This window comes from Panthera uncia (genome assembly GCF_023721935.1).
Source record: "Panthera uncia isolate 11264 chromosome C1 unlocalized genomic scaffold, Puncia_PCG_1.0 HiC_scaffold_4, whole genome shotgun sequence".
Classification (NCBI taxonomy): Eukaryota; Metazoa; Chordata; class Mammalia; order Carnivora; family Felidae; genus Panthera; species Panthera uncia.
In genome coordinates this window covers 7082775-7097332 of record NW_026057585.1, presented here as the reverse complement: position 1 = coordinate 7097332, position 14558 = coordinate 7082775, and the positions used below count along the sequence as shown (strand labels likewise).

The following is a 14558-nucleotide window of genomic DNA, read 5'->3' as shown; positions in this document are numbered from 1 at the left end:
CATACATGGGAGAGTGTGTGCATCTGGCTCTCCCAGTAGAGCGTGGTGGTGAAGAGCCCTCTGGGGCTGCACTCCCGGAGCTGGAATCCTCATTCTTCCACTTGTGACCCACTGACCTTGGACACGCCCCTGTCACTTTCGTCCTTCATGAATCAAGGGAAGCAACAGCACCCGCCTGTCCCTTGGGGTGGGCTGCAGGTGGAGTCAGAGGCTTGGGGGGAAGCACTGGGGATGCAGAGGTGGGCAGAGATGAGGCCGAGGGCCTTCACAGAGGGTGGAGGGCGGCGGGTCCCCTGGCTGTGCAGGAGGGCACCCCGGAAGGAGGAGCGGGGGAGGGAAGAGGAATGCGGGCAGCACACAGAGGACCCGGGGATGTGTGTGCTGGGCGGAGGGAGCATGGTTGGGGGTGGCAGGGAGGAGAACCACAGTGGGTGGGGACAACCTGTCTCAGGATCCCAAGGTGAACGCTGGTTCATGACGCTTTTTTAGACTCGCTGGCTAGTGTCTGAGGCCGGGTTATTGCTCTTTGCTCTGATTTCCAAATAGAAAGTCGCTTTGTCCTCTGGTGACTCCCAGCCCTGAGTAGAGTGGGGGGAAATGGAGTCGGGGTCCTGAGGGAAGGGACATCGCCTGTGGAGTCTCCAGGGCTGAGGCAGCTGGCGGGGAAGGCCGGCTTCAGGGAAGGTGCCCCCCACCCTCTCTTTCCCAGGGGTGGCCCCTCCCGTAACTGCTTTGTTCGTTCGGTTATAAAGTTTTATTAGGACATAATTCACACACAACACAAGCCACTCATTGAAAGTGGATCATTTGATGGTTTTAGTCTATTCACAGTCGTGCAATTCCTACAATTTTAGAACCTTTTCATCACTCCAAAAAGAAACCTCGCGCTCATTAGCAACCACTCCCTTCCCCTGACCCAACATCCTCCTCCCAGCCCTAGGCAGCTCGTAATCTACTTTTTAGTTCTATACGTTTGCCTTTTCTGGACATTTTGTATCCGTGAAATGATGGAGTATGTGGTTTCTTTCACTGAGCATGTTTTCAAGGCTCACTCATGTTGTAGCATGCATCAGACCCTCGTTCCTTTTTTTTTAAAGTTTTATTTTGTTTTGTGAGAGAGAGAGAACAAGCAGGGAAGGGGCAGAGAAAGAGATGGAGAGAGAGAATCCCAAGCAGGCTCTGCACAGAGCCCAACGCAGGGCTCGATCTCATGAACCGTGAGGTCACGCATGACGTGGGCAGAAACCAAGAGTGAGACCCTTAACAGACTGAGCCAGCCAGGCGCCCCCCTCATTATATTTTATACCAACTACTGTCCCATTGTACGGATGTCCCACATCCATCTTGTCGTTGGTTGACGGACATTTGAATTGTTTCCGCTACTCAGCTACTGTGAATAACGGTCTACGAACAAGTTTTTGCGTGGACATGTTTTCATTTTCTCCCGGCAATATACCAAGGAGTGCAACGGCTGGGTCATTTGGTTGTAATTCTTTAGTTCTTTGTATATACTTCCATTTGAGGACTTAGCATACTCACCAGAAGGGCTCATAGGTCTGTCACCGTGTGAACTCTCTTCATCTCGCACCCCCCGTGGAGCCCAGCACCTACGAGGCACTAGGCGTGTGGGAGGTGCCCCACTGTGTCACATGCTGCTTACAAGCAGGGCATGATGAGGCTGGAAAAATGCCCACTAGACACTACGGTGAAGGGGTTGCTGGTAACCTTGACAGGCGGTGGGGGTGACAGACTGACTGAAGTGCGTACAAGAAAGAGTAAGAAGAGAGAAGTCCGGAAAAGGAAGCACAGGACAGTTCTTTGGAGAAACCCTTCCGTGGAAGAGAGCGGGGAAAACGAGACAAGAGCTAGCCAGGGAACTGAATAAAGAGGCTCTTGGGTTTTGGAAGATGCGAGAAACGACAGTGTGTTTGTGGGATGTAGCAGAAAGGTAAACGCTGATGACGGGGGAGACAGGTGGACGAGGCGGGCGACGTCCTTAAGTAGCCCAGGTGGGGTCCCGGCCACAAGCGGTGTTACGGATGGAATGTTTTGTCCTAAAACCCGTATGTTGAGACCCTAACCCCAGCTGACTCTATCTGGAGACAGGACCTGCGAGGAGCTGACAGAAGTTAAATGAGGTCATGAGGGTGAGCTCCTGCTCGGATTGAGTAGTAGACACCCCAGGGTTCTTCTCCTAGCCACGAGAGGACACGGCGAAGAGGGAGCCACTGGCAAGCCAGGAAGAGAGCCCTCACCAGCCGCCAAACCGGCCCGCACCTTGATCTTGGACTTTCCAGCCTCCGGAACAGTGAGAAAATAAATTTCTGTTGTTGAAGCCACCCAGTCTTGGGTATTTGGTTGTTATGGCAGCCCCGGCAGACTGAGACGAGGGGGAGAGCCGAGGGGGGTTCACGCACAGTCCCAGGAGGGGAGGCAGGGCACATGGCCGCCAGCGCGGCCGGGTGTGTGGACGCGTGGTGGGAGCTGCTTCTGGACACTTCTTGTTTCGGTGACAGAGGAAGCAAAGCGAGCCGCTCAGCGTGGGGATACAGGGCTGCAGGTCTAGGAAGAGAGATGAGGAGATTGTGAGCGAGCCGACCAGGGCCACACAGTGAGGCCATGTGAGAGACACTGGGGACCTGCTGGGGGTCTGCGGTCCCTGCAATGACTACTCAGCCCAGTGCCATATTTGCCTGCAGGGACGCTCAGCAGCTGTGGGGGCGGGGAGGGAGCCAGCAGAGGTGACTGCGCACAGTTGGGGATCTGGCCAGAGGAGGACAGGTTGGGGGGGTGGGGGCGGTAAAAGAGTGACGGTAGCCGAGTCGCTCTCATGACGAACAGTGGAGATGGACACCCAGTACAGTGAGGAGAACGAGAAGCCGCAGCGGCCGTGTGCTGGTGGCAGGCAGTGGGGTCACCGGCTTGCAGCACCTGCGGGGCTGTGGGGTCCGTGGAGTGGGGCGCTCAGGGAGAGACGTGCAAGGCACAGAGCGGAGCAGGTGCGCTTATAACGGGGACTGCGCGGGGCTGGGGACGTTGGTGCAGGAAGGTCAGGAGCAGGACCAGGGCAGGGGCTGCTGGGAAAGGAAGAGGGCAAGGCGCTTGGGGCCGACCACGCCAGGGCAGCGGATCTGGGGGGTTTTGAACGCAGTCAGATTCTGCAGGGAGGAGCCTTAGGAACGAGTGATCCGGACCCAGCACTACAACCTTCACAGGTTGAGGGGTAACAAAGAGAACTAGAAAAGGGGATGTCTGGTGGCGGGGATGTGCCGGAAAGTGTGTCGGAACTGGGGCAGGAGGCGTGGGCTGGAAGCAGACAGGAGCCAGGAGGACTCGGCCCCTCACTCTTGCCCCCTGAGGGGCCTCGAGAGGAGCAGCATCGAGGAGAGTCAGGTTTCCATGAGAACAGAAAGGTGCAGGGAACATCCACAGCAGGGAACACTAGGAATTGTGCTGATGGGATGGGGTCAGAAGGGGCTGAACAGAACACACAGAGACGGAGGTTCCGGGTGAAGAATGTTCTGGAGTCCCAGGCTCCCCGCCGGGCCCGGAATAAAGGGTTTGACAAGATTAACCAGACACGCACCTGGAGAAGAAGCTTTGCCGCTCGGAGGTGCCTCCTTCTTGCTGACAGTTGTGGGGGGGCCCGGACAGAGCTGTCCCATGGGGTGCCTTTCACACACTTTGCCTTGGGGTAAAGAAGCGTTATTTCCTCTTTCGGGCTGAAGACTCTCATGTGACCGGGGTTCCAGGGCAGTGCGGCTCCGGAGCTAGGGGCTGAGGACAGTGACACAGCCAGCTGGGGCCGTCCTCTGCCGTATTCAGAAGAGGCTCATCTCCTGTACTTGCACAGGACTGCGGTTTCTAGGAGTTCTCTGCCGTTTCCCTGCCCGAGCGACAGCCAACACCAGGTACTGAGTGGGTCAGAGATCTTAAGGAGACAAGTGTCCCTGCAGACCACTGACCGCTTACATATTTATTTACAATATATACATCCCTGACATAAACTTTATAAAACATTGAGAGACCGTGGTCATACACAGTAGTGGAGCCAAAAACAGTAGCAAGGACAGGACAGCTACGGATGCTGGTTGTTAGTTGTTGTTTCTTCAAAAAAAAAAAACAAACCAAAAAACCCTTTTTTTTATTTTGGAGAGACAGAGAGAGAGAGAGAGAGAGAGAGAGAGGGCAAAGAGTGAGCGTGAGTGGGGAAGGGGCAGAAGGAGAGAGAGACTCCCAAGCAGGTTCCACACTCAGGATGGACCCAACACAGGGCTCAATCCCACGACCCTGGCATCATGCCTGAGCCGAAACCAAGAGTCAGAAGTTCAGTCGACTGAGCCCCCCCGCCCCCACCCCACCAAGTGTTCCCAAAAAAACCCTCTGCCAAAGGACCACTTCAGGTTAGGATTCCACAATTTCCTTGAAAATGATGTCAAACTTCAATGGTAAACCAGATGGCTTTTCGTTACTTAAATAACTTAGTTACTGTACACTTGGTTTAACCATCTTGAAGCACCAGTCAGCTGGAGCTATAAAAAAAAAGAAAAGGTCTCATGTTAGTAACTTGTAAAATGCAGAGTGGGAGTCTTAGTTACCCTCCTGTTCTAATGTGAGTAGCCCTTTTATAATAAGCCCATCAAAACCAAGGGCTCTAGGGAACAGAGATGGAGGGAGGCTGGTCTCGAACCCTCCTGGGATGGGAGCCGGAGGTCCACCTGAGGTATTACCTTCAGTGCAAAGCACTCCTTACCAGTTCCCTCTCCTCAAACCAACTCAGCCTGTGAAAGTGAATTGAAATGGAATTGAAATTTCCCCATAAGAAAGCGGAGACTGAAGAACCCTTATTAAACTGTCACTCCCTCTAGCAGGTATTTGTATGAGTCCGCTGGGGATGGTTTTTCTTCCCTCCTCAGCTTCTCTTCCTGTTTAGTCATCTCCGTAGTGATGACAGACCGTCTTGGGTTAGCTCAGAGGAAATGAGCCCAAACGGAGAGCTGTGGCCCCCCCTTGGGCACTCCCCTTCACACTGACATTCCAGTTCTTGCCTTTTGCCCGCCTCAGCCCGTACCTCACTAGGCCAGACCAGGTCCGACAGGCTCAGCCCAGACCAGACCAGAGTTCCCCAAATATCTGTACTCCACTGGTAACGAGATCATAAAAAAAAAAAAAAAATCAGGTCACAGGGAGTAGGGAAAGGGGAGCAAAATACGAGTTTTCCTTACTAAGAATCTAACAGACTATGAAATACAGGTGTTGTGAGTTTCTGAGGGGGACAGAGAGTGAGGTGCTTCTCAAGCTTGTCCCAGCAGGCACAGGCTCCTTAGGGCAGCACCACGCAGGGCCAGGGGCCCGCTGCTCCCTGGCCTCTCCCCCGGGGGCCCTTCTCACCCGCGCCCACGCCTGTTGTATCTACTGCCGAAGAATCAGGCCTGCCTCTCCAGCTCACCTTCAGGCCGAGGCATCGCCCGCAACTCTTTCTTCCCCGAGAAACGGGACTCTCTGTTCCCTTTCTAGCTTGACTCTGTGATCTGTTTTCCAGGCATTTACCCAAAAGTGGAGTCTAGCGGCACTCCCAGAAATTGTTAAATCGAACTGCCTGGGGGAGAAGTGTCATATTATGCCCCTCAGATATCTGAAACCTACCTGGCTGATGTTTTCTGATTGGGTCTAGCTCTTTCCGATGCTGTCCTCATGGACATGTGAGAATTTGGCATTTGTGCCTGGTTATGCTTGTCCCCTCCCCCACTCCTCTTCCGATCCCTGCTCCTCCACCATATAGATAACTCTTCAGTGAGTTTAGGGACCCCCCCCCCCCCTTGCAGCCACAGTGGGCTCTTTAAACTTAAAAATTATTATTAAGTAGGTAGGAAACACACAAAGTACAAAGTTTGGATAGTAAGCAGAAGTACACTGACGAGTCTGAGCTCCCACTCCGAGCCCCTACGCGACCCGCGGGTTTCTCTGCAGATGCCAGTTTTACCATCCTAGGCTTATTATTCCAAAGCACGGCTCTTCGTGCTTTTCAAAACTCTCCTGCTCAAGAACCTACAATGGCTCCCACTTCCCATACCACTCTATCATAATGCCCCAGACTTCCCTGTTTTGCATTTCTTCAGCTTGATGCTAAGCAGGGCAATCTCTCCATCAAATAAACCACGAGGGTCGAGCTCCCCTCCATGTCTTTGCCTCTGCTGCTTCTCCGGGCTGGAATGCCTTTTCCACCACACTCTGGCTTGAAGATCTAACTCGCGTCCTGCTCCCCTCAGTCTTCATGATTATTCTGGCTTCTTCACCTCCCCTTGGCTGATTGCCCAGCCCTGACCATCCACATCACACATTCTGGCCCAGTACCCCGTGCCCAAGCCCTTCTGCATATATGCTCGTTCATGCTCTCCCATGTGGCCGCAAGCTTCTCGGAGGTGGGAGCCCTAACATACACCTTCTCTGAATCCCACACAAGGTCTAGCCTCACTGGATACATGATCTCCAGCCATCAGCTAACACAGAGCCTGACCTTGCTCGAGTGATCTCTGTGCAAGTTTGCTGAATGAATAAAGGAGCAGGTAAAGGCATGAGCTCTGGGTCACTCCATCACCTCTTCCAGGGGCCCTGGCCAAAAGCCCTCCCTGAACCACATTCCCAGTCACTGTTCTCGTGGCCACACCTCCGCCATAACTAGCTGGGTCTCAGCAGAGGCCCACCCAGACTCTCGCCCTCCCCTGGCACTTCTGCTTACTGCTGCCAATCTGAGATACCCATCTCGCACCATAACCCCTTGCCCTCCTCCCCCACCCCCGTGTCCCTGCTGGCACGCCTGCTCCTCGCCTCATCTATTGTTGCTCAACCCCTCTCCAGGCCTCTCCGCATGGCCTCCTGGCCCATCAACCCCTCACAGCCTCACTGCCCCTGCCCAGCCTGAGCCCACAGCTTACAGAGCTGCCCCAGGCCTCCTGCCACAGCTGGCTTCCCTGGTAAGCTGGGCATGCCCCGCCCGACAGCTGGGAGGGAAGGAAACTCCAGAGCCCGAGGGCCCTAATGCACGCAGGTGCCCACAGCCACACAGTGGTCCTCCCCCAAATCCCACCCCAACCGCTGACCCAGTGGCTTTCTTCAAAGTCATCAACTCACTTAACAAAGCCCAAGGTCTCGGCCACCTGTCCTCCCACTTGGCCTCTCCTCACCTTTCATATGCAGCCTGCTCCCCGAGGATCTCTGGCAGGGCCCACCCTGGCTCTCCCTCCCCACCCCCCTGACTTGTTTCCCCCACCCCCGCTCCTCTGCCTCTACCCGCCACCCATGGGCCTTGAGTTTGTCTTTCTTGCTGACCTCAGACATCAGGGCATCAGTCACCGTCCTGATTAAGACGCGCCCCAATCTGTGCCTCCAGCCCCGGCCCCTGCAGCTACTTCCGCAGTTACGTGCCAGGCCTTGCTACCCAAGGTGCCCACACCCCAAATTCAGCCAGCCACAGCGCAGACTCACCCAAACAAGAGCCCTGTTTTGTTCCTCTGCTACGGGGTGGTGTGCAACCGGCTGCTGGGGTCAGAATTCCTGTCATTTATGGCTTCTTTCCTGAACGACAATAAAATTCATAACCATGATGGCATGGTGACATTTACTAACTACCATTTGGAGCCAGTCACTTGTTCTAAGAATTTTATTTGTATTGACTTGTGTGTATATGTTGTTATTTCTATGCTATTATCACCTACACTCTTACTCTGACTTCTCTATCTTTGTTATGCCCATTTTCCACACGAGACAACTGAGGCACAGAGAGTTTAAGTGACCTGTCTGAGGCCCATGACAGGTGAGCTGGAAGGGAAGGGAACCCCCGGGGGGGCCTACACTCCCCGTGGAAACGTCCGTGGATACGACCTCCGCACTTCCTCCCACACCCAGCCCTCCACACGTATCTCCACCACGACCACCTTGGTTCAGGCCCTCTCCGCTCAGCTGGACTGTTTCATTACCCACTGACCAGTGTCCCCATCTCCAGCCTCGTGTCTGTTAACGCACCCTTGGCCGTGCCAGCAGAGGGCTGTGCCCAAAGCGTAGCTCTGCTCAGAAATCCTCAGTGGTTTCCCGGAAACAAATGTGACAAACTCTCGGCCACTCTCTCTCAGTATCTTGGCTTGGCCCTACCTGCCGGTCTAGCCCCATCTTCCTCTATCCATGGACATGTGCTGCCCCTATCCCACCCTTTATGGCCCTGAGCGTTGACTCTTCCATTGCCCCCTAAAGCCCAGCTCCTGGGCCCCTCTCCCTGAGCGCCAGGGGCCTGGCAGGGGACAGAGGCCCTTCTGGAGCCTCCTGGTGGCGATTCAGGCAACATTGCTGCCGTTACCTATGTCTGGGTCCCATCCTTTGTTCATGATGCAGGCCCGGCCCTGACCCTGGCTCCCAAAGTGAACCCCATCCTCAGTCTAAGTCTCCTGGGATGGGAGGAGGAGGCTAACAGTATACCCCTTGGAGTCTGAAGACCCAGATTTGGATCCCAGCTCGACCGCTTGGTGATAGGACCTGCCTTCCCACCGTCACTGCCTCTAAGCAGGTGGTAATGATAGCCCCGTGCGAGGCCCACTGAGAGGGCGTGAGGGGGAGGCAGGTGGAAAGCGCCTAGTCCGGTGGTGCTTAAGGAACTGTGGTTAATGTCCCTGCTGATGCTAGCGTTCAAGACGAGTGACAGCACACAGCACGTGGTTCCCAAGCAAAAGGCACTCTATATCAGGGCTTTTCCAGTTCAGGCACACAATACACAATTCCCGCCCCCGCACAGTCTACAGGGTACTTACTCGGTTCTGTCTCTTTCTCCACCACGTTTCAGAAAATCTACAAATGAAGAAATTTCCATCTCAGTTACAGAACTGAAAAGACAAGCTGAAATCTGCAGTTACGACCGGAATCTGGAAAACTAAACCACAGCCCTGTCGAGCTGCTCTCCTAAATGCTTACCTCGAACTAACTACAGAGGTCATCCAGAGAGTTGTTCCGAAATTGGTCATCAGACGATAGAAAAACAAACCCCCAAACTGTCAACAAAATGAGTATCTCTACAGCGGCTCACGCACAAGGCTACAGAGGAAAGGGAGACCAGAATGGTGTGGGCCAGCACCGCCCAGGGATATGTGAGCCACACAAGTCATCTAAACACTTCAGTAGCCGCATTACAAAGTAAAAAGAACTGGGTAAAATTAGTTTTCAAAGTGTATCTTACTGAGTAGCCCAACACATGAAAAATATTATCGTTTTTGCATGTAACCAACACAAACATTGCTAATGAGCTGTTTTACATTCCTTTTTCAATACGAAGTCTTGTAAATCCAGTGTGTATTTTATATTTACAGCACATCTCGCTTTGGACTGCCACGTTTTAAGGGTTCAACAGCCACATGTGGCTCATGGCTACCATTTTGGACAGCACAGCTTCGGACATTAAGATACGGCTCCCACACACGTGCATATCCATAAAAGGCATCCTCCTTCCATAAAAGGAATGAGCCCTCATCTGGAGCCATGCCAGTGGCCCAGCAGCAGAGTTCACAGGCTTGACTGAACTTGTCATGGGGTTTGTCACCTACAACCCACCCCCGGAGCTGCTTACGTTCACACGGCCCCCTGAGAAGGCTCCACGCCAAATGCCCCACCCTTTCCAATGTATGGCTTCAGGGTGGTGAAGCCAGCTGAAGTATTTTTTCAAGACAGTTTTTTTTTTCAGGTTATTCAGTGCTATCGGCACTGACCGTGGGAGTCATTCTCTCTCCACTGAATGAATTTTTTTTTTTTTTTTTTTTTTTTTTTAAGTTAAATCAACCAACTGCTTTGGGATTATATGGGCACTTAGTACCATCTTTCGCTGGTTCAGGAATTCTGGTGACAGACCCACCACAACTCTCAGTGGAAACTGATTGTAGTTTCTGGGGGACCAATCTGTTAAAGGGACGTTAGCAACAGTGCTGCTATTGGGGATTAAAAATAACCTTCTTAAGAGCACACTGGAGCTCCCCAGGTATTTTATTCATTGGTGACAAAGCCTCAAAACTTTCTTGAGCTGATTTTTATCTCTTATTTAGAGGAGAATCTACTGACTAGTAATCTGTTACCTAGGGATCTTCGTGGTATTTGCGGCCTGTAACATGGAAACAGTATCCCTGGGAAATCATATTCTAATGGCAATACACAATAATAGTATAGGTCAGCACTGACTGATGGAACTTACTGTAATGATGGAATTCTCTACCTGGCCTGATTACGGTAGCCACTAGCTCTGTGTAGATACCGAGCCCTTAACGTGTGGATAGTGCAAATGAAGAAAGGCATTTAAATTAAATGTAATTAATGAAATTTGATATTTAAACCACTACGTGTGGCTAACGCCTGCTGCACTGAACAGTGCAAGTCTAGGGAACCCGACACCTAAGCTGACAAACCTGGTCCGTGACATGAATGTGAAATGGCATGGATCCCACATGCCATCCCCTGGCTGAAAGCTTCCTCCTCAGCACTCCCCGAGGGAGTCGCAAATCAGTCTTGCAAATAGCCTTTCTGGCAAAGGCTGATATGGCAGGTGTCGGGGCTTCAAGAACACCTACTCTTCACATTTACAACCTGGTCCGTGCCCTCTGGGACTTGAGGAAGGAAGGGTTTCTGGTCACCGGGAAAGAACAGGATGTGAACAGGTCACCAGTTCTCCAGAGCATATAGTCTGCCTTCTAGGTTGGCCCACAATCTCTAGGGAGACTAAGGAAGGCTCAGGAAGCCTGACTCGGGCTCGATTTCACAAACAGGGAGATCACGACCTGAGCCAAAATCAAGATGTTTAACCGACTGAGACACCCAGGTGCCTAAAACTTTTTTTTTTTTTAAGAGAAGGTATACATACCTCTTCCATACAGCAATACAAACATTGCCAGTATCACCACAAATAACACTGCTGCTATAATCACAAAACTGTGCCTTGAATTATCTGTAAAAAAAGAAATATAGTTAGTTGGACTGATGAAAACAGAGATACAGTTGATTCTCCTTATAATTAGTTGGACTGATGAAAACAGAGATACAGTTGATTCTCCTTATTTGCAGATTCCATAGCAGCAACCTACCTACTTGCTAAAATGTATCTGCAGTCCCCAAATCAATACTCACGGCACATTCACGGTCCCTGGAGGACACGCGCAGCAGAATGGTGAAAAATCGGGTTTCCAGGAGCACGCCTCCCCGGCTGAGGCCGAACAAGGCTGCGCTCTGCCTTCTTATTTCCTTTCTCCTACTGTAAACAAGTGTCCTACTCCTGGTCTGTTCAGTGCCATTCTTTTCACATTTTTGTGGGTTTTTTTTTTTGTTTTTTGTTTTTTGTTTTTTTGGGCTATCTCACTGTCTAAAATGGCCCTGAACATAATGCTGAAGTGCTATCAGAAGGCTGGGATGTGCCTTCCAGAGAAAATGTGTGTGTTAGATAAGCTTCATTTAGGCCTAAGTCATAGTGCTGCTGGCCGTGAGTCCAAAGTTAATGAGTCAACAATATATATTAAACCAGGGGTCTTTAAATAGAAACACACACAAAACAAGACTATTTGTTGATTTCTTGCAAAAATGTGTCACCAGAAGCTTGCAGGAAACCTACCCCTGCATTTCCCAGAAGCAACATTCAGCATTCACTAATTCCATATTCACAGTGACTTTATAAAACAGAACTACCGGAAATAAAGAGACTCGACTGCGTTTCTAAATAAACTTATACGCACAAAGCTGACACACTGCAGGCCCAGTGTTATTTATTAAAAGATGCAAACGATGCACCAGAAGTTGTGTTTTCGGCCACCCCACATTGCCTATGGAAGCTGAACTCAGCATTATACGTTTGGCAAGGCAATTTGGCTGTAGTGCCTAACGGGCCTTAAGTAAAAATGTTCATCATAAAGCAGCCAGACACTTTACTCAGTGACACGCCCACGGTCTCCCTGAACCATTACAATATTGAGAGAGTACTCAATATTAACCTTTTGGTGCCTCAGTTTCCTCGAGGGGTGACGGTAAAGGGATTGAGGAGTATGCCTATCTCATAGGGCAGTTGTGAGCACTATTAGCTATTAGCTATTATCGTCAACCCATTGAGTAGATGTTACCGGTATCTCTACTAACATCCTTTGACCCCGCCATTCCATTTCTAAGATGCTAACCTACAGAAACCATCAGTGATGTGCCCCTCCTCTCCCTCCAAAAAAGGCACAAAGATATTTACCGCAGATTTCCTTATAGTATCAAAAAGCAAAAACAACCCAAGTGTCCTCAACTGAAAAGTATGGTGTTTACAAGGCGGACCCTATCCAGCTACTAAAAATCAAAAGGCAGAGTATTTAAGGATATGACAAAATGATGACAAAGCACTGCGAAGGGAAGGTTGGGGTCGCTGACAGCACCCACAAATGGTAAGGGAGCAGGGAGTGGAGGGAGAAAGCGAGTGAATAAAGAGACGGAGAACGCGAGCCCACACCCTTTCCTCGTAGTAGGAACACAGATGGGTTACCACAAACAGGAAGTCACTTATTGGTTTGACTTGAGAGGCCCCCCCGGCCAGAAACTGCTGTTACCCCCCAGTTACCCCACATATTCATTCTCCCCTCTTTAGTAACAGAATTCAGATTTTCAGCTGGCCATACTATCACTCAACTAAAAGATTAATTTCTAGCTGCAAGAAAGCAGCCAGGTTTGACCCCGTGACTAAGTGTTGGCCAATGAGATATAGGAAGGGCTGTGTGGTATTTTTCCCAAGCCTCGACTCCTTTCTGGATCTTCCTGCCTGAAATAGTGGGGAAGGCGGAAGGAGCTGGGCTGTTCCTGGGTCTCTGACAACTTCATCAAGCAGCAATATGCCCAGGGCTGCCTATCTTGGATTTTTGTTTTTTAATGTAAAAGAAGTCATCTATATTTTTAAGCCACTTGATACTTAAAAAAAATTTTTTTTGAACAGCTGAATATAAGGCTACTTGACCCAGTCCCTTCCAAAAACCTTTCTCCCATGGATGATGCCAGATCCTGCCACCACTCCAGGACAGCAGATACTCAGGGCAGACGACAATGACAGTAATACAAGTTCTTAATTCTGCTCATCCTTCGTGACCTGTCCGCTGCATGGACAGGTGCTAAAGCCCTCTTCACCTGGCTCCTGGAATGCCACAATTCCTGGCTCCCTGGTGGTCCTTTTTAGTCTCCTTTGCTGGACCCTCTTCCTCTCAACAGCCTCTAAATGCCAGAGTCCCCGAGACTCGGTCCTAGTCCAGTGCTCTGTCATACCTGCTCAGTAGGTGATCTCATCTGGTCCCATGGCTTTAAATGCCAACTATGCACTGATTATGCCCAAACTTATTTCTCCAATGCTAACTATTCACCAGAAACCTAGACTCACAAGTTGAAGCGCCTTATCTGACGCCTCCATTTGAAATCTAACAGGCACCTGAAACATGTCCCAAACCAAACTTATTTCCTCCCTACACCTGCTGTTCCACTCTCCAGTCTCAGTAAATGGCACCACTGCTCCTCCAGGGGCTTGAGCTAGAAAGCTAGGAGTCATCTGCACATTTCTTATTAGAGAACCTTCTCCCCCACTCAAACCATTAGGAATTCCTTATGGCTATATTTTCAAAATGTACCCTACCCTGAACCACTTCTCCCAATGTCTGCCACTATCACGGTCTTCTGAGACACCGTGTCCTCTGGCTGAGGCCCAGAATTTCTAAATTAGCTGCATATTCCCCAAGGAGGACATGAGATGCCCAGTGAGGTGCAAAAAAGCAAAAACATCTACTTATATTTACTACTTATAGCAGTCTTTACATTTTTCTGATTTTGTCTCTGTTTCAAAATGATATAGGTTATAGCCATTGTGGTAGAAGCATCGATCGGTTCCCAACACCCAATCTCCCCATTTTCTTTTGGTAATAGAGCCCTTGTGTTTTAAATGGGTACATGGCCACCAGCTAAGGAGGACCTTTCCTAGCCTCCCCCAGCAGCTGTGGCCGTGAACTCTATCTGGCCAAGCGGGTGGCACTGGAAGTGATGCATGCCACACTGGGTGGGTCTTTAGAAGGAAGGACGGAGGGGCGTGTGGGTGGCTCAGTTGGCTGAACGCCTGACTTTGGCTCAGGTCATGATCTCGAGGTTCTTGAGTTCAGGCCCTGCATTGGGCTCGCTGCTGTCAGCTTGTCAGCACAGAGCCCACTTCGGATCCTCTGTCCCCCTCTCTCTACCCCTCCCCCACGTGTGCTCTCCCAAAAACAAATAAGTATTTTTAAAAATAAATAAAGGGAAGGACTGGGCTCTATCCTTCTCCCTTCCCACTCACTGCGACGCAGGTAGAGACCCTGTTTGACTCCAAAGAGCACAATTTTTAAGTCATAAACATTTTAGTATATATTTCCAAAAGATACGGATTATTTGTAAAACATAACCATGTCTTTATCGTACCTAAAAAAATAATTAAGCACTTAATATAATCAAATATGCAGTCACCACTTAAATCTCCCATTTTTTTTCACTTTCTTCTGTTTGAATCAGAA

General features: G+C 50.6%; 1 protein-coding gene and 1 long non-coding RNA gene across 3 annotated transcripts in view; one reads left to right on the top strand and one right to left on the bottom strand.

Moving 5' to 3' along the window:
* Positions 1-3482: 3482 nt before the first annotated feature.
* On the top strand, positions 3483-9200 carry LOC125913294 (uncharacterized). Its single transcript, XR_007454968.1, has 5 exons — positions 3483-3911; positions 6464-6566; positions 6859-6974; positions 7765-7813; positions 8831-9200. It is a non-coding gene; the product is annotated as an uncharacterized LOC125913294 (long non-coding RNA).
* CD58 (CD58 molecule) overlaps positions 4161-14558 on the bottom strand; it is a 39803-nt gene continuing 29405 nt past the window's right edge. The window contains exons 4-7 of one of the 2 annotated variants that reach the window (XM_049618385.1): positions 10886-10969; positions 8799-8835; positions 7486-7575; positions 4161-4532 (exon numbers count right to left, since the gene is read on the bottom strand). In XM_049618385.1, the coding sequence (XP_049474342.1) occupies positions 7515-7575; positions 8799-8835; positions 10886-10969 (182 nt within the window). In that variant the 3' untranslated portion in view covers positions 4161-4532; positions 7486-7514. The remainder of the gene's footprint in view (positions 4533-7485; positions 7576-8798; positions 8836-10885; positions 10970-14558) is intronic. The other variant, XM_049618386.1, reaches the window with a different exon arrangement.